This window comes from Ceraceosorus guamensis, assembly GCF_003144195.1.
Source record: "Ceraceosorus guamensis strain MCA 4658 unplaced genomic scaffold IE81scaffold_27, whole genome shotgun sequence".
Classification (NCBI taxonomy): Eukaryota; Fungi; Basidiomycota; class Exobasidiomycetes; order Ceraceosorales; family Ceraceosoraceae; genus Ceraceosorus; species Ceraceosorus guamensis.
In genome coordinates this window covers 267,659-289,397 of record NW_020290022.1, presented here as the reverse complement: position 1 = coordinate 289,397, position 21,739 = coordinate 267,659, and the positions used below count along the sequence as shown (strand labels likewise).

The following is a 21,739-nucleotide window of genomic DNA, read 5'->3' as shown; positions in this document are numbered from 1 at the left end:
GATGGCGTTGCTGCTCGAGCAAGCACCGTATGCCAGACTGCAAGGGGCAGAGATGACAGGCAGGTACGCGTGCGCGTTGCTGCTCTTGGCCATCTGACGGGTCAGCAGACCGCGCACAAAGGTTCGAGAGACTGCCATGATGATGAGGTGGAGCGTGGGTGTGGAAGAGGCAGTGAGGATGACGATTGCGGGGAGTGAGTTGATGACGATACGAGCTGATGAGCTGGATTTCTGCAATCCTGGCTGGAGGGATGTGGTGATCGGGATGGCTGAAGGTGGCTCGAGATTGGAGCAAGGTGGTGATGATGCATCCTCTGTTGTGCGTATAGTCGCCAAATAGCATGTGCGTACATCACGCCGGCCCGCCCCTCTCACACCTTTGACACACACCCGCCATGCGCCATCCATCCCATTCATCCAGCATCCATCATCCATCATGGCATCCATCTTGAACGCCCCTCGGCGAATTAAAATTTTGGGGTCCTGCATGCAAGCATCGCACACAGCAGCACGCATGCACGCGTGCCGAAGCGCAGAAGAAAGTCAAAGTCAAGTTGGAAGTCAGACGTCACGTGCAAGTATCTGAATTCGCGCACGGACTCTTGACTCGCAACTTATTGGCAGGCTCCTCTATGTAACTCGATTAAGCATCTGCTGGTCAAGCATTCAGATTCGATTCAAATTGGATGCGTGCGCGCGCGCGCGCAAGAGGAAGGTACGAGCAGCCAGCATGCATGCAACGCACGCTCTTGGCCTCTCTCCTCTGCATCCATCAACGCTTCTCACCATCACACCTCACACCCGTGACGCTTCAGCTTCACTTGGCCCATCACAGCACACCAGCTCGCAGTCTATGCTTCCTTCTTTGCGTCGTTTGACATCCATCCACCTTTGCACTGCAAAGCTACCTCTCGCACCAGCCGCAATCGCTTCTCCTTTCGGCCTTCTCAACCAAACACCCTCTCGCCATCTGAGCTCATCCATACCGGTCATGTCTGCTCCTTACCAAGTCATCGCAACCAAGGATGCCCCATCCGCCATTGGTAAGTCTTTCCACACATCCTCTGCGCTCAAGTGGCTGGTGATGCGTGCATGCACGCATACCCTCTTCACCTCTGCTAATCCCAAAAAACGACTTTTCCCATTCGCTCGCACAGGTCCCTACTCTCAAGCAGTAGTGCACAACGGCGTTGCCTACTTGTCAGGCTGCATTCCCCTCGACCCAGCCTCAATGCAGATAGTGCAAGGCGGCGTGGAGGAGCAGACGATTCAAGTGCTCAAGAATCTCGAAGCTGTGCTCAAAGCTTCTACAAAGGGTGGCAAGGAAAATGCGCTGAAATGCACCGTATTTTTAAAGGATATGGGCGATTTTGCAAAGGTCAATCAGAGTGAGTATTTGGAGGAGGGCCTTGATGCGGCGAGCAGCGGGCGGGGTGCGTGAGGCATGGCCAAGGTTGTATGGTGGAGAGGGGGGCAGCGACGATGAACGAGTGCATTGGGCTTGGTGGCATGGAGCAAGTCATGGCGTCTATCATCCGCTCACTCGGCTACGACTTTTGATGCGCATTGCTTTCGCCCTCTTTTCAGTCTACGAAAACGTGAGTTGTCGTGCTTTTTTGCTTCTCTGGCCACGTCGCGCTGGTCAAGAAGTTGACACGCTGCCTCCATACCTACGCACCTGCACCAGTTCTTTGCTCCATACAAGCCAGCACGCTCAGCAGTCGAGGTAGCTCGTCTGCCGAAGGATGTGCTGGTAGAGATCGAAGCTATAGCTGCAGTCAGCGCCTGATCCCTTTGTCCCATCAGGCGTCGTGCAGCCAAGTCATCACGCTGCGCAAGGAGCCGCAGTGAGACCGCAGCAGAGTCGATTGCAATCTCAGTCATCCCGTGTCATTCTTCTGAGCTCTGAACGGCTCCACAACAGCAGGAGTGGAGTGAGGAGTGGCAACCGTGAAAGGAAGCAGGGTGGCATTGCGCTTGTATTATGATTGCGGCGAACGAGTTGCAATTCGTTCGCCGGGGGAAAGCGTGTGTGCTGTGAAGCGCTACTCAGGCCGGCCTGCTTCGATGCAGTGCGCCGCAGGCGCGAGTGAAGGTGCGTGCCTTGTGAATCTATAATTTGCCCTTGATGGCGGCGTTGGCGGCGTTGGCTGGACTGAGGGTCTGACCGTCGGAGCTGGATCGACTGCCTTCCGCCTTTAACCTCCAAGCCTCTCTGATCTCATCCACCACGAGTTCGTAGTACTTTGCTCCCTCCTTTTTGCTCTTTGTATTAGGTTCTTGATCCCATCCGTGTTTCCTCTGCGTGGCGGTGATGAAAGTAGCGCGCACTTGCTCATCTTGAGCAGCGGCGGCGGAAGAGGCGCGCTCCTTGTTGAGCTTGTTGATCAGGTCTTGTCCGTCGGTGTACAACGTATCCAGATCGCCTGCTGCGATCCACACCCTCTTTGGAAAGCTTTCGGAGGGGGCCAACAGAACGCTCAGACGAGGATCGCGCAGGTTGGTACCCATGGGAATATAAGATTGGCTGAAAAACTTGAATAGACGTACGAGCAGACCGGGAGGTTTGCCACCTGGGGCGGATTTGGAACCGTCGGGCTTGGTGAAATCGGTGACGGGATAGAAACAAGCGATGGCTTGAATCCTATCCTCCTGCGCCTCTGCGTCTGGCTTCGAGGCATCGTCATGATGATGATGATGATGATGATGATGATGCTTTGTGAAGAGCGTGCTGCCGACCAAGGCGAGATTACCGCCGGCGGAGAATCCGCTCAAGGCTACGTAATCCGTATCCAGTCCCTGTTCCACCTTTGCGCGCTCGAAAAACCAACGCAGCACGTCGCTCACTTCGCGCACTGCCCAGGGAAAGGGCCATTTGGGAGCTTTGACATAGTCGACGTCTAGCACGGTGCACTCTAGTCGTGCGGCCATGTGGGAACAGTAGAGCGAATCCAAGCCGTGATTGGGCAAGACGAAACCGGAGCCGTGCCAATTGAGTATGGTGCCGCGAGGCTTGGAGACGCCTGTAGGCGTGTAGATGATGATGGGCAATCGTCGACCGGTGGAGGGTGCGCGAATGTGAATCGTTCGACGCGAGACTGCTCCGGATGGAACATGATCGTTGTAGGAGCGGAAATAGTAGCCGATGAGAGCGAGGGGTCGAAGGAGACAGAAGAGGAGATTGGCAATGAGACGTAGACGGAGGTATTGCAGCGTCCAGGCGTGACTGCCTGGAGGCTCGCCAGTAGGTCTGCTTGTTGGGGCGGTCATGATGCGCTGCCGAGGGCTGAAACGGGGATTGATGATGATGATGATGATGTGTTCAGGGTCAAGAGTCAAGGATCAAGAGAGAGAGAGGCGTTCGAGTCAGCTGAGGGCGCACTTGAGGGTCGATGAGCTGCGGGTAATGGATCAGACGATTGGGGGCAAAACGTGTACCGTGTTTGTTGAACTCAGCTGAGTGTGCCTTCGAGCTGGCAAGGCTGAGCAAAGGTATGACTGACCATCGAACATGCACTACTTGATATTCACATGATTCACTCATCAGACTGGCATTCCGATTCCGGATATCGAGGCGCATCGCGTATCCTACCGCACCGTATCGGATCTATCGTGCGGTTGTGAAAAAGGGTCGCTGCATCAGCAAGACTAAGAAGGTGCAGCGAAAGCTAAAGAGGACGCCAGGCAGCTTGACTGATGGAGCGTCGATGCTGATGGTGCTGCTGCTGCTTCTGCGTCCCGCCCCAGCAGATGGTCCCACCAGCACCATGCAGCATGCACTCGACTTGCTACCCAAGCTCATCGTGGCGATCGAGCGGCCCTGCGGCTTCCTTCTCCTGAGGTGTGCAAATCTGCATGGGCTCCGTTCGGAGACGGAGCATTCTGTAGCGCGCGCGGGCGGGAAGAAGTCTCGATGATTCTTTATTGCAGTGAAATTCAATCAGAATTTGAATGGCGCGTACGACGGACCGTGTTGCGTGTTGTGCTTGCCTCGTGACAAGGAATTTTTTGGGCAAAGGCGTTGCGGTGCGCAACACCTGCGATGCGTTATAGCAAACAGCAGCAGCAGCAGCAGCAGCAGCAGCAGCAGCAGCAGCTAGCTGGTGAGGAGGGGGCACGCAAGCGTCAGCCCGCGACAAGAAGCATGTGTGTGTGGGTGCTGCTTGCTTTTTGGCTTCGCTCTTCCAGGCTTCACGAATGGTGCATGCATGCATTCGTCTTCTTCAGCGTCCTTCTTTTCCACTCGCACCACGCTCCTCAGTCATCTATCTACCTTGCCGCACACTGCCACTATCCGTCGCAGTAGCCTTGCCGCCTCGACCGCGGCTTTGAATACACTCTCACTCCACTCGCAGCGCATTTGGAATGATGGACGCAGATCCACCCCTGTCTTCAAGAAGCAGTGGTGCGGCTCAAGCTTCCAGCAGCAGCAGCAGCAGCAGCATCAACGCTACTGTCAGTAGCGCCTCTCACACACTCTCTCCTCTCACATCCTACAAATTCTACCTTTGCACACCCAATCAAGTCCTCTCTGTCCGTCTTGCCGCTCTAAGACCGACGTACACATCCACAGCCCTCAAATCGGATGCCAAGTCCAAAGCTGCCCAATCGGCAGCTCAGTCGCAAGATCAGGCTCAGGCTACGGCCAGCCTTCCCAAGACGATCAAAATCCGAGACTGTCAGGGACACGCATCGCCCCAGAGGGCCATTCAACGCATGACGTTGGGACATGTGCGAGGTCACAAATTGGTGAGTCACACATCAACGTGTTGCGCGTGGCGCACGCTAATGCTACCCCTGGCGTGGTGGCGTCGGGCATCGTACTGAACCTGTACGCTCTGCATTGCTGAAAGTTGGCGCTCGCACGACGTGACGGGACGATAGACATTGTACACCTCTCGAGCGCTCTGCGCGAATCAGACAGTCAAGAAGAGCCTAAGGATGCGGAACAAGGCAGCAGTGCGAATGCGGGGCAAGGACAAGAGGACCGTGCACATGCAGACGCAGAGGAAGCTCATGTAGTGGCGACGATCAAAGAAGATCGCATGAGAGCAGGTATGGAGCGCTGGCTTGCGCTCTCCTACTCTCAACGTCACATCTATAGCATCACCTCTGCTGGATCATTACGACGCACCGAGCTGCTCCTAGCTCCCAGCACCGTAGTCGTTCAAGATAGTCTCAGCGAAAGGGCAATCCAAAGCAGCTCTGACAATGCGATTGCTCAAGGGACATGGTCGCTGGGAGAGTCCACAATTCTAGACCTCCCCGCACCTCTCCAAAGCGCCACCTTCTATCCGGCGCATGAGCCTACCCACTTGCTCATGGGCGGCGAACAACAAGCATTGTCCCTGTGGGACCTCAAGGCGGCGTTCGAGCCCACTGCCGAATCGGACACCTCCCTCGTCGAGACGGAACGAAACGGAAATGCGCAGGAAAGTGGCTTGAGCGCAAAGGAACGCAAGAGGAAGAGGCAAGCAGAAAATAGAGCGAAAGCAAGAGAATTGTTGCCCGGAGAACTTTGGCGAGCCAAGCCGGTGAGTCTGCCCAGGAGAGACTTCAGCGCGTTTCGATTAGCGATCATCTTCTTTGCAGCGCGCGATCAGCTAACTTGCGTCTTTCCGAAATTTCAAAGCTCCCTAACGACGCCCTCTCGCTACCTCAACATCCGCGCATCACTAGCGTGTGTGTCTTGTCCAAGTCGACCGATGGCGCTGCCACTTTGGACTCGGACGATCGGCCCTCTTCAGCACCCACGCAATTCGTCGCTGGTACGAGGGACGGTCTGCTGCGCTTCTACAACACTCGAGGTGGAGCTCGAAAGGCGCACAGAGAAGTGCGGGTCATTCCTTCAGGACAGGGCGCCGTCCGGCTGATCGTCCCTGGCTCGGCAGATCTGGGCTTGCCCAATCAATGCGCTGGTGCCGAGCTGAAAGAAAAGAAAGGGCAAGATGCGGTGCAGCCGGACGGACGTGCACAGATCGATCGGCATGCGGACTTGACGAGGGAGATCTTTGTCGCTGATCAGGGCGGCAAATTGTACGCGGTGGGCGTGGATCAGGGCAACATTCGATATTCTTATCCTGGTCAGTGGCGATCCCTACCACGAGCGCATACGGCAGACATCTAGCTGATGGCGTCTTGTTATTGTAGATATCAACGGCGCAATCACTTCGGCCATGGCTGTGCCAGCGCCACGTCGAGGTGCATCTGACGCGGCAAGCAATGGTTCGCGAAACTATCCAGCGCGACGGGCTAGGCACGGAGCAGCCGCAAGCGCCGCGGATCCGGAAGAACAGGCTCCGCTTTTGCTCACATGCTCTCAAGATAGATTGCTGAGGCTGCACAGCACCGCTCCTCCCATCGCGGAAGGTGCAGACGCATCGCAGACCGACAACATCAAAGTTGCGGGCGGCAGGAACACGAGTCACAAGAGGGGCAAGACGATCTGTTCGGTGTTTGCTGCTCCAGGACAAGATGGCCTGATAGGTGCGGCATGGGACGGCGTGGTGCCTGCGCAAGTACCGCAGGAAAGCGACGCGCAAATGGATGCGCGAGGTGCACGAGGTGCACGCAAGGCTGGAGAGGATGAGATGGGCCAAGAGACGGATGAGGAAGGTGAAGAAGAAGAAGAAGAAGAGGTGTGGAACAAGCTTGGGACTGTTGGGAAGGACGGATTGGAGGATGCGCGCGAGCGAGGGGTCGATGCTGAATGGGCGCAGCAGGATCAGACCGAAGAAACGTTGACTGATCAGCCGGCTAGATACAAAAGACTCAAGGTGTAGGCTTACTTCATACTCGCAAAGTTGCCGAGACCAGAAAAACGCTACGCGCCATGATCGCTTTTGCTCGCACCAATGCCCAGAAACACGCCTGTTTGGCCCCTCTGCACGCGGTACGAACCGCTGACATTATGCTTCGCATTCCGCATTTTTGGGGGGGGTAATAGGCGGAACAACGGAGCAGGGAAAGGGTGCTCGCGGTCTTGTGGGCTGGCTCACTTCCAAGAGGGGCGCATTGGCGCTTCTCAGACTTTTTTGTATAGGTATGAGCGCGCGGCGGGCGGAGAAGAATGATGGAGGGAGACGTAAGAGCTAGTTGGGCTCGGATTCGGGGGGGAAGAGAAAGCGATGGATGCTGCTGGCTGCTGGCTGCTGGTTGATGCTAGCCGGACACCCCCTTTTTTTTTTTCTTCCCCCCCCCGTTGCGCTTTCTTCTTGTTTCGCGATGCTCGCGCTCGCGCTTGCACGTAGAAGCTGCAGGGGGGGGGGGGGGGGGGGGGGGTTCCTCTCTTGTTATTGGGCGGCTACTCTTTGGCCCGATCGTGAGGTGCCTTGGCGTTCTGGTGTTTTGGGGATAGAATCGCACCTTCTCTGACGCCTCCTTTCCTGGTTGGAGTCACTGGGCAAGGAGAGCGTGCGCCAGTCTGCATTGCTGGTTGGAGTCACTGGGCAAGGACAGCGTGCGCCAGTCTGCAGAGCGTGGTACGAAGCTTCATCTTGGGGACAAAGGGGCTTCGCGTTCAAGCTGTTCTCCATTTTTTGGCGTCTCATTCACGTCCTGTCCCTCCGATAGGCCGGACCTTCTGCGGGCGCTTCCAGCAAGGTATCCGCGCGTCGTCTTTGCAGGACGTCTTGCTGGAATGCGCGCCTCCTCTTGCGTGGAGATAGGTCTGCCAAGCATCTGCGCACGTATCCTCTTTTTGGAAAGCATTCGTGCAAGAGCTCCAGAGGTGCGCCGGACGATTCGGGAAGGAGAAAGATGGCAAAGAGTACGGCGAGCAGAGCGTCTGTGCCGAAGATGAAGAATGTGCCACCGTTTGGGATCTGCGGGGGAAGGTGCGGGCAATTTATTTGTAGGATTAGGAGCTAGGACACTTGCCTTGAGGGCAGTAGCAGCATCGCTCACGCTGGCCAGCATGTTGGGTGTGGCTCGAGCTACGCATGCGTTGAAAAGCCAGTTGCTCATGGTACCTTTTACAAAGAGGTGTCGAACCATACGCGTGTCAGCTATCCTCGTCTGGCAGAGAGAGTAGCCAGGCGGACTGACCCAGAGACATGGCCAGAGCTCTAAGTCTTTGAGGCGGTACCTCGCTACTGACAGTCCAGACAGGTCCACTCCACCCCAATCCGAACCCGATGACGAACAAGTACAACATGGCAATGGTGAGGTAGGCGATGCCCTTATGTCGCGCGGATTCTTCGCCCGCGATAGCTAAGAAAGTGCCAATCCACCACAGACAGAAGCATTGGATGAGGCCGCCTATGATCAGACACCATTTGCGACCTAGCTGCTCAATGGCCAGACACATGAAGAGGAGCGTCGTGGTGACTTTGACCACGCCGTAAATGCCTGTGGCGAACAGACCGGTGGATCGACCGCGCAGACCCAAAGTGCGAAAGATTTGTGGGCTGTAGTAGTTCTGTTGAGGCGAAAGGAAAGAAGCTTGCTGTCAGTCGAGCCGACTGTGCACCGATCGGGTAACGCTTGCGAGCTCACCACGCCGTTGACACCTGTCCACTGTTGCAGAAAGTTGACGATGGCCGGGACAAGACATCGATAGAGCGTCATTCTATCCGTCAACATTTCTCTGCAGGCAGCTTTGAGACCAGGATCGGCGCTTCCCTGCAAATCGCAGCTGATCTCTGCCAACAAGCCAGCTACGTAGACATCGTCGCTAGACTTGTGCAATCTTCTCAGGGAGTCTCTGGCAAGTTCTTGACTACCGTGTTGAACAAGCCATCGAGGAGACTCGGGGCAGTATGGGGAAACGGTACCGAGGAGTGCAAGCAGCGCAGGCAGAGCCCTGCATCAGGGTACACGCTCGCAAGCAGGATGACAGTCAGCAGCCTTGGGACGTCGACCATGCTTTGCGACTCACTGCAGACCAAAAGCGACTCTCCACTCCGTGGGATCCTGCGATACTGCGCCGAACCGCAGAGACAGACCATAGTTGACGAAGAAAGCGATCATCATGCCTGTCACTACGTTTCTCGCAGATACCACCGATCAGTCGGTGATCGTCGGGTTGACAGTGATACAGTCACAAGCTGGCTCACCAACAAACAGTTGGAAGGAGCAAGAAAGTCTTCCCCTGATTTCTTTGGGCGCGATTTCCGCGATGCTGTCGTGCGTGCAAGCATGACGATGTTTTGCATGGGCAGACATCCTTGCAAGTTGGCATGATCAAGAAGGGACACTTACTAAGTTGGCACGACGGAAGATGCCAGACCCACTCCGAAGCCGCCGATCGACCTTCCAACATACAGCTGCACAAGCGCTTGTTCAGGCTGTTGAGCGCCAACAGCGCAGCAAGTCTGCACCGCCGTCCCGGCCAGAGCGACGAGGGCAGCAAGGATCAACGATTTGCGCCTTCCGATTCGATCGGGCAATAGCAGTGCGGAAGCGGCGCCCAAGAAACAACCAGCTTGCAGAGTGGAGACGATGTTGCCTTTGAAATTGGCTAGCGATTGGGAGCCGGATGGAAGAGCGAAAGAGTGCTGGAAGGATGCGCTGTCCAGAAGACCGCCGATCATGCCCGTGTCCCAGCCGAATAGAAGACCGTACAGTCCAGCCAAAAGACCGCAAGTGTAAGCGTTGCGATGCTTGTCTACTTGCAGCATCGTCGTCTTCACATAGGCCGCGATAGCACCATCAGCAGCGCTCTTCATTGTCGAGCTGCTCAGCTGCGCAGGATCTGCACTCCTCACGAACGAGCCGTTGTCGCCGGCCGCGGTAGGATCAGACTTCTCGACACGTGAGCGCATTCCACAAGGGTCAGAACGAGGCTCATGAAGTTGCGGTCTCGCGGTAGTGTCGCCCAAGCTCGCATGGTCGGACGAAGGCGCTGAGGAGACTTGACGGGCAAGCTTCTGTTTGAAGTACGAGATGCCAAACATTGCTCCAAGGTCCAACGTGCTCTCCGACATGACAATCTTGATGCAGTCGAAGGAATGGTTGGATGTGCCAAAGTGGTGAGAGAGAGGACAATTCTGCGACTTGTAAGCTTGTGAGAATGGAATGCCTCGAGCTTGCTGAGAGGGGGCCTGCCTTTGCGGTGATGAGCGGCGCACGTCTGGTCCAGCCTTGCGCAGGATGAGCTCGTCAAGTGGTCTGGGGGCTTGCGGTCGAGCGCCACGTCGCCGGAAACCACCTCATTCAGCGCAAACGACCTGGCGAAGAAGGAGGTATGGCTCTGGGACAAAGAGGTTGAGGAACGACAGTGTCCTCTTGCGTGATGTGGCGGCGACATGGCGTAAGGCGGGCGATAGAGGCTGACAATGAGCAGTCAGGTGAGAGTGGTTTGCTTTTGTTTCGGCAGCTATCAAGACGAACGGCACCTTGATCCCACACGATCCCTGCCAATCTGAGTCACTTGACTGAAGTTTGCCGGCCAGCCGGCTCGGCTGAAATGTGGCGGTGGCTGACCACGATTCTGAAGAGTCAGGCGAGTCGTGAGAGCTACAAGGGCGCAAATCGACGCGGTCGGTCGTTCAATTGTGAACAAAATGTGCAGCAGCGGTGCTTCGGATGCCGTTCGCGGAACAGCTTCCAATGTGAGCGGTGCTGACGTCTCACGTACGTGCGCTTCGTGTGGAGCCGAAACAGACTGATGAGCAGGTCACAAAGCCGCGGAATCGGTCGCCGCACGATGGTTAGCGAATGTCCTACAGCACGATTCTGCTGCTGAATGAACAATGCTCGACGTTCGGCTACCACGGCGCCATCGACCACGAAGGTGAGCCATCAAGAAACAGCACGAACGGCTATGCAGCAAGAGCAATTTTGTTATCTTCTCGAACTGCCTCAACTGAATGGATCTTGCGACGATATAGCCAGCCCGCGCTACACGATCGAGACCGGGTGACGCCTTCGAGTGGCAAAGTGTGTGTTTTCATGATTGTATACACATATCCGTCGATCGAGACAGAGCTATTGTGGGCCTCGAATCAAGGATGATAAGTAAGAGTTTACCGAATCTGCCCCCGGCCCCTGCTTACCTTTTGGACAAAGACGTGGACGTGTACGAGACTTAGATCTGGGCTGTAGTCTGCTGCTTTGCGTCCGCTCGGCTCATCGCGATGGTCGAGTCTTGAATTGCGAGCGCATGGTAGGCATGATGCTCGCTTACTTGTGATTCGTGATGATGATGTATCGGATCGGATCACCAAAAGGAGAGAAGCAATGTCCGCGGATCTCCGCGCGCATACCCCCGACGCGTCTCTTAGTGTTGCGCGCGCGCGTGTTCTTTGGGAAACGCAACACGGCGGGGAATGCAAAGCACCGCGCTCCATTCGTGATTGCAACTCGACGCACCAAGCGACCGGAGCACCATCATCACAACAAGTTCATAATGCAACACCTTGCGCTGCACGCTCGCAATCACTAGCAAAACATCAGCAGCGCTCGCCCGCACTTTCTCCGCTCCTGCTCTCTGTATGCAGGCTAGTCTCCTGCAGTCCCATCGGCACTCCACTCCGACATCCAAAGGCGTTTGTTATTGCAGCGCTGCCAAAACGCTGAGCAACCTCGGTCCACCGGCGGGGCTGCCGAGTAATGGGACCGTATGAGCGCTTCGCACTGGAAATCTCATGACGAGGGCCTGTTGGTGGACGGTGCGCCACTGTGGGCGACGCATCATCTGGTCGGCCCAAGTCAAGGTCTCGAAGTCCCAGCAGGCTCGTTTCATCGATACAGTGCTTTCGGCCAAGATCTGATTCGCCAGAAATGTGGAGGAAAGGACTTGCTACAGAGTGCGGATAATACTTCGTGGCGGACGCAAGATGACAGCGAGGAGGAGGATCGGATGGATGAAGACGAACCCAACGCTCCTCGATTGCATTGGACAGAGTTCGTCTCCTCTTCCCAGCGCAGGCCAACGTATAGAAGAATGCCTTCCCCTCCTTTGGAGGACATTGCAACTGTGCCATCTGGCCAGTCTTCCATCGTTTCGAAAGGTCCCGCGAAGCCAGTCTTATCACTGCGCGCTGCTGAGCTGGCGACGCTTGCTAGGGCCGCGCGCATGAGTGGGTTAGAGCCCGGACAGCCTGGCAAGATGGCGTCTTCTTCCTGTGAAGCAGCCCACCAGACACCCTCGGATACCATGGACGTCGAGCAAGGGCGGGACGCAGATGCGTCGATGACCTCTATCGCTGCGTCGGCTCCTCTTGAAGAGCCAGAGGGGGTGGATAAGTGCGGAAGCGAGCTTTTCGAAGCGCTGATAGCTTCTATGCTACCTGGGTATGATTTCAAGGCCATGAAAGAGACGCTGCTTCACTGCCAATGGGAGTGGAATGCCACGAGCGGCAGCGCAGGGTGAGCCAGCTGTCCATTTTTTGTCGCCCAGATGGAGATCGGGACACGTGTTGACCATACGCCTTGCCGCTCGTCTCAGACCTACGCTGCGTTACGCCAATGCATCAGAATCTTCTTTTGCTCCCGACGGCCTCTCGAATGCACTTGCTTCCAGAGACGCTCGACGTGATCAAGAAGAAGCAAAGAATGAGCGACAATCAGCGCGACCTAGACGGCATTCGCGTGCCCCTCATCGCGGTATTTTGCCGGCGCTCGCACCAGTCCAGGACAAGCCAAATGCACTGCATCGATTCTGGGCTAAAAGAAGGGATGTACTAAGGGCTGCTTTGCTGAGACATCGAAAAGATATGGATCGAATATCTCGTCAGCATGTGGAGTCAGCGACTGCCAGCACAAACCAGGCAGCTCCGGCGAGCGAGAAGGCGGCGCCGCCCTCTGATGCTTCGACCACACCGGCAGCCCCTAGCGTCATTGTGAAGAGGAAGCCAGGACGGCCGAGAAAACATCCGCTACCGGAAGCTGGCGCTCACACGAATCAAGCCCATCCGCCCGCCGAGCCCTCCACTAGTGCCGGACCAGCGGAGAACAGTGCTGAAGCAGACTTGGAAGGAGCTGCCTCATCGGACGGCGTGCGACGAAGATCGCGGAAAGCCGCGCTGATATCATCTAAGCGCACCAACACACTGTACAACCTACGTCGCTGGACACGGCCGCCCAAGCCGCGCCGCATGCAGCCCACGAACGAGGAAGACATCATCGAGGCTTTGCTGGGCGACGGTTGTCCGTCGGAGACCGTTCCGGCGAAGAGCATACCTGCGAAGAGGTTGAATGAGGTCAGAGCGACTGGCGCAATCAAGCGAAGGACGTACATCCCCACGGGGCGTCCTAGAGGTCGGCCTCGGAAACACGCATCGTCTGAGACTGTACGGAAGGCAACATCGCACGTTTCGAGTCCGCCCAAGAAGTCGGTAGCTGCACAGGAGACGCGACTTCCTATTTCCTTGCAAGCGCGCGAGCCTACACCACCAACTGCAACCACACCTGCACCGGAGCCAGCGACCGCGTCCGCCTCAGCACCGAAAACGGCTGAAGATCCACCGACCAACGGTGCGCCCGCAAGAACCATCTTTGACGCAATGATGGAACGGGCGACGATTGTCGGTGTCCCCCTGCGTTCAAGACCGCCAGGAATCAGCAGAGAGCCTGTGCGACGCGCGTCTGAAAGAAGCAGCGTCGGCATTCTGGACAAGGTGGCGCTGCGCGCTGAGCGGGGAGAGGAGAACGAGGAGGAACCTCGGATCCTGCTTCATCAGGCCGAGCGCCCGCCGAGACTTTCTTCGACTACCACCGACCCAACGCTTAACGGGCTTGCTGGCCCAGCTGCTGCTTCCACCTCGGCCAGAGCGGCTGTCGTACATGCTTCTGCTTCCACCTCTACACGGGGTATTAGAGGTCGTGGTCGAGGTCGAGGTCGGGGTCGGGGTCGAGGGCCAGGGCCAGGACGCGGAAGGGGCCCAGGTCGACCCAGAGGACGTGGGCGAGGAGGTAGGGCTCTGCCTAGCGCTAGATCTGCCAGAGCGTCGGACAGTGCAGACCTGGCAATAGTCGAGACGACTAGAATAGGGACGTCTCTCCAAAGCGCAGCGCCACGTCAGCGGCGATCCACTCGGACACGGAACGAGGCGGACGGTGCGCAGACAGAGCTGCACGAGGGCGCTGGAGTACAGTCGACGAACATGGGGCAGGCTGGAGCAGCGCGGCGTGGGGGCGACGAGTCTGCCGATGGCTCTACCGCCGAAAGTGCACAGTCAAAGAACGGATCGCTGGTCAATTCAGTAGGCGGGCAAGCAAATTCCGATAGCGCTCTCTTGACCTCGTTCGCTGAACGTGGTAAGAGCAGCTCGATCGAGTCCGCGCACGTGCATAACCAATCACCTATCATTGGTGCCCAAGCTGATCCTCCGACGGCGCTCGCGTCGGCAAAGAAGCATGCGAGGCCCAAAGCTCGACCAAAGACATACTCTAGACTCTCACGTGCCTCATCCGACACAATCTCTAGACAGCGCATCGGTGAATCTGTGCCAGCCGAAATTCGTTCAAGCTTTGTCGCGCAGAGCAACGCACAAAGCGACGTTTCTCGCGCATCAGATACAGCAGCATCGCCCCTCGACGGCTCATCGGCCGCGTTGTGTGCGGACGAGACGTTTCGGACAAGCAGGACGGATGGGGTCTTGGCAGGTCCCAGGAAGCTGACTTCTGCCGAAAGTGTCGACGAGCATGCAACCATGGGCAGGGCGTCGGGAAAAAAGGTGAAGGGCCGTGGTGGGGAGAGTGGTTTGGGAAAAGCTGCGCGAAGGGATCGGGCTGTCGATGGGACTACGAAAGCGCTGCATGGTTCGAGGAGGCACACTCGGACGATGCTCGAGGCGAATTCCACCTTCAAGCTGCCCATGCCTTCCTTTTGGAAAAGTTGAGCATATGCAGTGGGGTCAACGCTCCGCATGCATGCTTTCCGAAGGGCCCTCTCCATCGCCCCTCGGCAATGCGAATGTATCATTCGACTGTTGACCGTCCTGTTTTCCTCTTCGGAGTCTCTATTTGTGCGTGTATGCCTGTGCTGACAATGTTGCACGGGGTGAGGATCAATGAGGCAAGGGAAAGCTTGAGGGAAAGGCTCGAGAAATTTGACCTGCCCTCGCTTGGAATGCCCCTGCGATGCGATGCGCGACCGGCCCCATCCCCGACTTGGCTCTTTTTCCGAAGCAGACCTGTACCTGTGCACGTGCATCGAGCTCGTTGCATCGTTAGTAACGACGAGGCTTGCTCCTATTCCGAATGCCCACTAAACATTCGAAAGCCCCGGTCAGATTCGTGCCAGGAGCTAGAGCGGCGTCGGACGATTCGGGCTACTTTGAAAGGGGCCCTGCTTTGCCCGTAGACATTCCGAGCCGTCGAGCTCAAGTGTGCAGGAATAGAGTAGAAAGTGCAGCGAGGTTTGGGAGACTGGGACATGAGCATTCGAATTTCTCATTCGTTATATCTTCTGATAATCACGTGAATATGGTACAGCGGGGACGGTATTGTGGTGTGCAACAGACAGACTGGTGGAAAACAAAAAACAAAGTTACAACCGCGTCGTAGAGTGCTGATCTTACAAACTGAGTCGGAGGCATCTTGGCGAGACGTTGCTGGTTCGATTTGTTGTTGGGATTCGGTGTTGTGGTTCGGAGTAGCGGGACCATACTCCGATTTGTGCACGAAGGTTTCGATGTTGCAAAAAAAAAAAAAAAAAAAAAAAAAACCCCCCGACACGAGGGCGAGCAGGCGATCTGTGCTCTCCCCCCTTTTCTCGTTCAGATGACGTGCCACTCATCTTCCTTTTTGCCAATCGTGAGTGCGACATCAGCCGAGCGGAAAGGTGAAGACGAGTCCGTCTCTCCACGCGCCTCGTTCACTGGCATGCCGTACCAATTCTCATCGTCGCTTGGCTCACTCAGCGTCGCTCCCACTTCGACCCCATTGAAGGTCACGCCTCCAACTGGATTTCGAGGGCGTCGAAATGCTTTGGTTTGCTGTTGGATTGTATTCGGGAGTATGCTGGGCGGAGGAGCCTCGCTTGGTTCATTGCTTTCGCGAGCGCCAGGAAGCGCACTGGACGCTCCTGATGTGCCACTCCGATCCGATCTATATCTCTTGGCAGTCTTCTCTTTAGATGCGAGGAAGTCCAACGTAGGAGGTACTGCGCTGGATTTTGCCGCCGGTGGACCTCTGTACGGGACCATGCCATCTTGAGCACCACCAAGCGCAGCACGCCGCGCTGGCTCCCTTTCTCTTGCAGTCTGACCACTGCCACTGGAAGGTGCGGGCGACCCGCCCTCTGCACCAAGCTGGAAACGCGTGCTCTTGACGTCTCTCACGTCCAAGAAAGACGCTACATCTCCCTGAGCATCCACGTAGCTCTCTTCCATCACTGGCGCCTGCGCAACCGATTTTTTCGAGGCCCTCTTGCTCGAGCTTTCGGGAGCCTTTCGGGTGCTCGACGAAGAAGATTTTTGGGCGCTGGAGGTCTTCGATCTTTCGGCGCCCTCCTCCTTGGAGCCGAGCAAGGGCAAGAGTCGCCTTTGATGCAGCTTGTCAAAGTCCAGATCGACCACGGACATGCCCTTGAGATGACTCGAGCCATGAAAGCTGGCGTGCGAGTACCTGCAATTGACGTGACATCAAAAGGCAGACCAAGTTCTGTCAGTTTGCCTTTCGATTGAGTGACACCATAGCTCCCGCCGACGCACCTGCCGAGTTCGGGGCTCGTCACCACCCTGGACAGTAGACGCAAAGTGCTTCCAGCAGCTTCGTGCAGATCCACACCGACGCCTTGCTTTTGCGCAATGAAAGCAGCATTGTAAGCAATGATGGTCAATAGCTGAACAAAGTTGGAGGCAGCGGAGTTTGCTGGATCTTCGCTCCCGATGATAGCCGCCGCCTTGCTGGACACTGCTACTGCATTCCGCGCCTGTGTCTGATTTTGGGTGGCAGAGTTCCTTTTGTTCGGTGCTACGTCCTGTGACGAACCCGCTTCACTGCGGCCTGCGTTGCCTCCGAGCACAGACGCAAGACCCCAAGAGAAGTGGTTGCCGCCCGGCAGCTGTACGAAAGACTCCAGTGTGGACAGAGTGGACATTGCCAGACTGCTCGGACCTCCACTAGGCGGAGAAGGTGCAGTCAAGACGTCATAGGCAGAATTAGAGAGGTACAAAGATACTTCAGGGCTGCGAGCAACAGGAATGGATTTGCTTGAGCAATGCACCACAATTCGAGGTGAGGTTACTTGAATGCAGACTCACATTCTGCTACGAGACCAGAGCGGACATTGTCGAGCAGTAAGGGCACCAGCGTCGTTGACGAATGCAAAGGGTAATTGCAAGCCGAGGTACGCAGCGACAAGCTCTATGAGCTGAGACGTGTATTCTGTAGCTCCATTGATCGCATCTCTCGGGAAGCGCCGAATGTCAGATGGCATAGGCAAGACGTTTCCAGCTACTGTCCAATCGTGAGCATGAGCTGTTCTGGCATTCGCAAGTGCAGCATTGGCGGCCGCCACGATTCCCCGAGAAGCTGTGGGTGGCGCGCCTCGAGAGTCGAATCCTCCAAGTGAACGCTCGCGCTCTTGATCTGTCGATTCGGAGTGATACCGCTCTCGACTTCTTTGCGCCCGCGCCATGGATAAGATGCTAGGACCGGATGACTGCTGAGTGCCCGCAGCAGCCACGCTTGCAAAGCTCGCCGCTGGCGGGGAGAGTGTGAAGATGGAACAGATTTCCCGGACTCGAGACGCTCGAATCCTGAGTCGAGACGAGATGGGAGTGTTAGACACTGCGCTGCTCCTCCTCGAACACAGCCTGAGCAGCCCGCCGAACCTGAATACTCACTTTCGGAGCTCATCGGCTTGTTGCTCTGCAATCCGCTCCAGACCTTTCACCTGCGCCCTCAACCCATCCAACGAGGCCCTGGTGACGCAGCCAGACATGACGCCTACGATTTGCGATCCAGGCGTGCTGCTGTCGTTGCTCGCACTCGATTCCTGAAGCCAGGGCCAAGCTCCGGGACCAGCCTGGATAGGCTTCGCTACAGTCGACTCGTCTCGATTGGCAGCCAATATCGTCTTGGCGTTCCGCAACATCGACTTCCTTACGTCGAGCGCCTGTCGCCGAGATTCGATGCGCTTCCATTGCAAGGCGTTCGCATCTCGTAAGGCAAACGAGGATCGATTTGCTGAGTCGCTTGTCTGCTGCAGAGCTTCGGCTAAAGCCCGTCTGGACCTCGATGCGACGTTTGCGTACCTATGAGCAGCCACGGATGGGCCGGCTTCCTCCGTCGCATGTTCAGCGCCTGCCTGTAACGTGTCTCCTGCACCCACGACTGGATCCGTAAATGTTGACGCTGATGCCAGGACTTTCGAAGGACCCGACATAGACGCCAAGGCCAGTCTGTTTCTAGTCCTCACGTCCATCTCCCTGCCCGGTCCTCCGCTCGCTAGCCTTTCGCCCTGGGTATACATCGCCTGGCCGGGCGCATATTCAAGGCCAAGCAGGCCGCGTGCCTGCTCAGCAATTGCATCCCTTGTCCTGCTCAAGCGTCTGACTTCATCTCGATGAGCGGATATTCTGGCAGGCAGACATCTGGTATGACAATAGAACTTGTTCTGTTGGGTGTAGCACTGCGAGCAAAGCATCTCTTTCGTCGTCTGTCCTCGATTGAATGTCGACGTCAGCTGTGATCGCTGATGCGACACATCTCGCGAAGCAGCTCGGTGCGAGGAAAGTCGTTTGGTAGAAGCAGAAGCAGAGGTGGATGCACGGGAGACTCTGCTCTCTTCTGGGCTCGCAGCAATTCCTTGGCTTAGGCGATGCTTTCGAGAATTTGCCGAGTCGCCGCTAGCCATCATGCCGACAACGGGCCCGATGCCTCGTATCAGAACGACGATTGGCTGGCTACATTGAACGCGAAATTCTTCCTAGAGTACGATTGGAGGCAAAGGCTGCGCAGTGCTGTGAGGTGTTGGCGATGACGATGAAACGTGTAGACGATGACATTCAAGCGCTGCGATGCATTGTTCAATGTCGGCTAGCAGAGGTATGATGGATGACACTTTGAAAGCGTGTATGTGCTAAGCAGGGTGCTCGTGGTGAAGGGTAAAGGTGATGTACATCAATCGATCGCAGCGCAGCTGCTGAGCAAGGTCTCCATATAGGTCTCCACATGCAGCATCAAAATCACCGTACGGATTCGAGCGCGTGTGCGGTCGCGTGCACCTGAATTCAACGGCTCACGTGACCAAGAAATTCGCGAACGTCCAGGCTGAACAAATCATGCACCTTCAGCTGGCGGCGTTGATTTCAAGTCATTGAGTGATTACTGGGCAAGCTCCGATCAACTTGACGGTGCATCGACAAAGAGTACATTTGATTGATACAATACAGACCTGATGGCCGGAATGCGATGGATGACGTGTGGGCCAATGCCGACGTGGAACACAGCTGCGCGTGCATGACAAAACGAGGATGGTGCGGCGCATTGGCGAAAGAAGAATTGGGCGATGCTGTCCCACATTCCGTTTCCGTTGACTTTTGAAGAGCTGAGTGCGCACAAGACCGCACAAGCTTTCAATCGTCTGCTCTTTCCGTTCGGAATCCCTCCTCGTTCCCCTTTCCTGCAGCTTGATCCGTCTCGAGCCATCCGGCTAGGTCGGGCGGGATTTCCTGCATCTGCACACTAGGCGCCCCATGCAGATATCTCAGCTGTTCCAAACAAGCTATCCTGATCTTCTCCAAGTTGGCCTTTGTATTCTGATTTTCCACTCTAGCCGCCTGGAGGGGTTCGTGGAGCTTGTGGGTCGGCTCAAAGAAGGCGTCGTAGGGAGTGGAAGGCAAGGTATCAGGTATGGAGACGTTGGTCAAGACGGATGTTTCGTACGCCCAACATCGCGCCACGTTGCGAATCGTGTAGCCTCCACCTCCCAAGACCAGCAAGGGCAGTCCAAAAGATTTGACGAATCGAACGCACTCTCCATGCGCAGATATGCTCAAATTGAAACAGCCTAGTCTATCCAATCCCAACGAATCAGCCCCGCACTGCAAGACGATGCTTTCGGGTCGAAAAGAGGTGATGCATGGCTCGATCACTGCTTTGAAAAGCGACACGTAGGATGAATCGTCGATGCCGTCCTGAAGCGGTACATTGAGACAAAAGTGCTTGCCTAGGCCTACGCCGATCTCTGTGAGGGCACCTGTGCAAGGAAAAAAGTCGTTGCCGTACTTGTGAAAGGAGACGGTCAGAACTCGATTGTTGTTGTAGAATGCTTCTTGAACGCCGTCTCCATGATGGATGTCGATGTCAATGTAGAGAACGCGTGGGTGATACCTGTAGTCACGAGGTGCATGAGAACGGTCGAAACATCAGCCATTCAGCGCACTCGCACACATGCACCCCTCACTGACCTCAACAGCTCCTGTATTCCCAACACGATATCATTGACGTAACAAAACCCGCTCGCCTCGTTCTTCTTTGCATGGTGTAGTCCGCCGCTCCAGTTGATGGCAATGTCTGCAGTTCCTGATGTCAGCTTGCGAGCCCCTGCTAAGCTCGCGCCAGCATACGACCTGCAAAAATCGTACATTCCATCGAAAACCGGACAATCGTCTGCAAAATTGAAGCGCGTGAAGGAGGCTGAGAGGGGCGTTGTGGGCGTGGTCCTGGTCGCAAGAGGGATGAAGGGAGAGCAAGCAGGGCTATATGGGTCAGCCAGTCGCGTGCAGACCACGAATCCAACTCACTTGGACAAGAAGTCGATGAAGTCGGAATCGTGAAACCATTCCAATTCTTCCCTCGTGGCCATGCGAGGGCTATAACACTCCATGCGCTCGTGTAGGCCATATCCCAGTACCAATCTGTTCGTCAAAGTCAAGCGAGCAGGTTTCATGGGATGTCGTTCGCCGTAGTGATATCTGAACGATTGAGAACGGCATGGGCAGGGCGCTTCGTCAGACCATCTCAAAAGGAGCGATGCACGATGACGGTGCTGGCGGGACTGCGTCTTGCCAGGGGGGCTAGTCCCTCAGAGCATGTTGTTGTCCAAGCACGTTGTTCCGCAACAGGCAGGGCTCAGAGACTTTGGGCCCATGAGCTGGCGGACCGCCATCTCTCCGCTCTCGTCTTTCCTGTGAATCTGTGTCACATCCGAGACCAGCGCCTTGATGCCCCGAACAGAATGTCTCGTGCTTGCCTTGCCCCATGCTTCCGGTGTGTTGCCTCGCAGCCCCGACATCTGCCTCCTGACATCTTCTCCCTGCTAGGCGCACCCCCGCGTGCATCACTCGCCGTGACTGGCGGCTTTCCCTCTCTGGGCGCAACTTCTCTGCCTTTCCCACACAATCTCATTGGCTGCTGCTCCATGCATACCCTACTCACTCTCCCACGCCCTTTGGAAAAAAATAAGCCACCTTTTCCACCGCATGAGGTTGCACATGCGTCGAGTCGGTCACAAAAGCCGGAGCGGAAGGGGCCTTGTCAGGATCCAAGTAGAATGGAGAGTCCATGTAGGGTGAGATGTAAGAGGAAGATGCGGTGCTAGAGTGGTGCGCATCTATGGAGCGGGAAGTGCCTCGCCCTAGTCGGGGAGTGTCGTACGAGAGGACTACCATGCTGAGAGTGTGGTGGTAGATGACCCACCTCGAGCTGTGAAATAGACGACAGAGAACGCCTAAAGGGCGCAATCGAGCGACGAGTGTGAGATTTGGACGATGCTGGTGCGGGAAAATTGATCGAGTAGATGGATTGATGGATGGTTGAATGGTGATGGTAGTCTGTAAGTGAATGATGGTGAATGACAAGTGAACGACGCTCATGTTTCAAAATTTGGTGATTACTCGAT

At 56.1% G+C, this 21,739-nt stretch overlaps 7 protein-coding genes across 7 annotated transcripts; 3 read left to right on the top strand and 4 right to left on the bottom strand.

The window, feature by feature from the left end:
* The first annotated feature begins 428 nt into the window (after positions 1 to 428).
* Positions 429 to 2,120, top strand: IE81DRAFT_323281 (YjgF-like protein). The gene is made up of 4 exons (XM_025513886.1): positions 429 to 1,043; positions 1,158 to 1,388; positions 1,588 to 1,598; positions 1,688 to 2,120. Exons 1-4 carry the CDS (start codon positions 731 to 733, stop codon positions 1,787 to 1,789), a joined length of 657 nt encoding a protein of 218 aa, XP_025369876.1. The 5' UTR covers positions 429 to 730; the 3' UTR covers positions 1,790 to 2,120.
* An 85-nt stretch (positions 2,121 to 2,205) lies between these two features.
* On the bottom strand, positions 2,206 to 3,093 carry IE81DRAFT_274511 (alpha/beta-hydrolase; the record flags this gene model as incomplete). The annotated part of the gene is made up of 2 exons (XM_025511446.1): positions 2,206 to 2,670; positions 2,740 to 3,093. Coding segments are annotated over 2 exons (819 nt in total), but the record flags the coding sequence as incomplete, so codon positions are not given.
* A 1,099-nt stretch (positions 3,094 to 4,192) lies between these two features.
* Positions 4,193 to 6,834, top strand: IE81DRAFT_313334 (hypothetical protein). The gene is made up of 4 exons (XM_025512483.1): positions 4,193 to 4,749; positions 4,854 to 5,534; positions 5,633 to 6,083; positions 6,151 to 6,834. Exons 1-4 carry the CDS (start codon positions 4,366 to 4,368, stop codon positions 6,780 to 6,782), a joined length of 2,148 nt encoding a protein of 715 aa, XP_025369874.1. The 5' UTR covers positions 4,193 to 4,365; the 3' UTR covers positions 6,783 to 6,834.
* Positions 6,835 to 7,550: 716 nt separating this feature from the next.
* Positions 7,551 to 9,668, bottom strand: IE81DRAFT_289893 (general substrate transporter; the record flags this gene model as incomplete). The annotated part of the gene is made up of 7 exons (XM_025511831.1): positions 7,551 to 7,823; positions 7,906 to 7,970; positions 8,047 to 8,419; positions 8,497 to 8,803; positions 8,879 to 8,981; positions 9,057 to 9,121; positions 9,202 to 9,668. 7 exons carry the CDS (start codon positions 9,666 to 9,668, stop codon positions 7,551 to 7,553), a joined length of 1,653 nt encoding a protein of 550 aa, XP_025369873.1.
* A 2,991-nt stretch (positions 9,669 to 12,659) lies between these two features.
* Positions 12,660 to 14,786, top strand: IE81DRAFT_330067 (hypothetical protein; the record flags this gene model as incomplete). Its single annotated transcript, XM_025515176.1, has 1 exon — positions 12,660 to 14,786. One exon carries the CDS (start codon positions 12,660 to 12,662, stop codon positions 14,784 to 14,786), a length of 2,127 nt encoding a protein of 708 aa, XP_025369872.1.
* Positions 14,787 to 15,613: 827 nt separating this feature from the next.
* Positions 15,614 to 18,995, bottom strand: IE81DRAFT_323277 (hypothetical protein). Its single transcript, XM_025513885.1, has 4 exons — positions 17,739 to 18,995; positions 17,154 to 17,651; positions 16,602 to 17,078; positions 15,614 to 16,515 (listed from the first exon to the last, which is right to left on the bottom strand). Exons 1-4 carry the CDS (start codon positions 18,749 to 18,751, stop codon positions 15,666 to 15,668), a joined length of 2,838 nt encoding a protein of 945 aa, XP_025369871.1. The 5' UTR covers positions 18,752 to 18,995; the 3' UTR covers positions 15,614 to 15,665.
* A 256-nt stretch (positions 18,996 to 19,251) lies between these two features.
* Positions 19,252 to 21,689, bottom strand: IE81DRAFT_323273 (putative HOS2-putative histone deacetylase). Its single transcript, XM_025513884.1, has 4 exons — positions 21,277 to 21,689; positions 20,643 to 20,813; positions 20,307 to 20,561; positions 19,252 to 20,229 (listed from the first exon to the last, which is right to left on the bottom strand). The coding sequence occupies exons 1-4, from the start codon at positions 21,507 to 21,509 to the stop codon at positions 19,473 to 19,475; spliced, it is 1,416 nt and encodes a 471-aa protein (XP_025369870.1). The 5' UTR covers positions 21,510 to 21,689; the 3' UTR covers positions 19,252 to 19,472.
* Between the last annotated feature and the right edge of the window lie 50 nt (positions 21,690 to 21,739).

What these genes read in the sequence shown, in the direction of transcription:
- IE81DRAFT_313334 (XM_025512483.1), top strand. Translation starts at nt 4,366, where the DNA reads ATGATGGACGCAGATCCACCCCTGTCTTCAAGAAGCAGTGGTGCGGCT. An exon ending in AACTTTGGCGAGCCAAGCCG is followed by an intron (nt 5,535 to 5,632) that starts GTGAGTCTGCCC and finishes GAAATTTCAAAG; the next exon opens with CTCCCTAACGACGCCCTCTC. An exon ending in CATTCGATATTCTTATCCTG is followed by an intron (nt 6,084 to 6,150) that starts GTCAGTGGCGAT and finishes TTGTTATTGTAG; the next exon opens with ATATCAACGGCGCAATCACT.
- IE81DRAFT_323273 (XM_025513884.1), bottom strand. Translation starts at nt 21,509, where the DNA reads ATGGTAGTCCTCTCGTACGACACTCCCCGACTAGGGCGAGGCACTTCC. An exon ending in TTTCCAAAGGGCGTGGGAGA is followed by an intron (nt 20,814 to 21,276) that starts GTGAGTAGGGTA and finishes TCAATCGTTCAG; the next exon opens with ATATCACTACGGCGAACGAC. An exon ending in GGAATACAGGAGCTGTTGAG is followed by an intron (nt 20,230 to 20,306) that starts GTCAGTGAGGGG and finishes TCGTGACTACAG; the next exon opens with GTATCACCCACGCGTTCTCT.
- IE81DRAFT_323277 (XM_025513885.1), bottom strand. Translation starts at nt 18,751, where the DNA reads ATGGCTAGCGGCGACTCGGCAAATTCTCGAAAGCATCGCCTAAGCCAA. An exon ending in CTCTGGTCTCGTAGCAGAAT is followed by an intron (nt 17,079 to 17,153) that starts GTGAGTCTGCAT and finishes TGTTGCTCGCAG; the next exon opens with CCCTGAAGTATCTTTGTACC. An exon ending in ACGAGCCCCGAACTCGGCAG is followed by an intron (nt 16,516 to 16,601) that starts GTGCGTCGGCGG and finishes CGTCAATTGCAG; the next exon opens with GTACTCGCACGCCAGCTTTC.
- IE81DRAFT_323281 (XM_025513886.1), top strand. Translation starts at nt 731, where the DNA reads ATGCATGCAACGCACGCTCTTGGCCTCTCTCCTCTGCATCCATCAACG. An exon ending in GGATGCCCCATCCGCCATTG is followed by an intron (nt 1,044 to 1,157) that starts GTAAGTCTTTCC and finishes TCGCTCGCACAG; the next exon opens with GTCCCTACTCTCAAGCAGTA.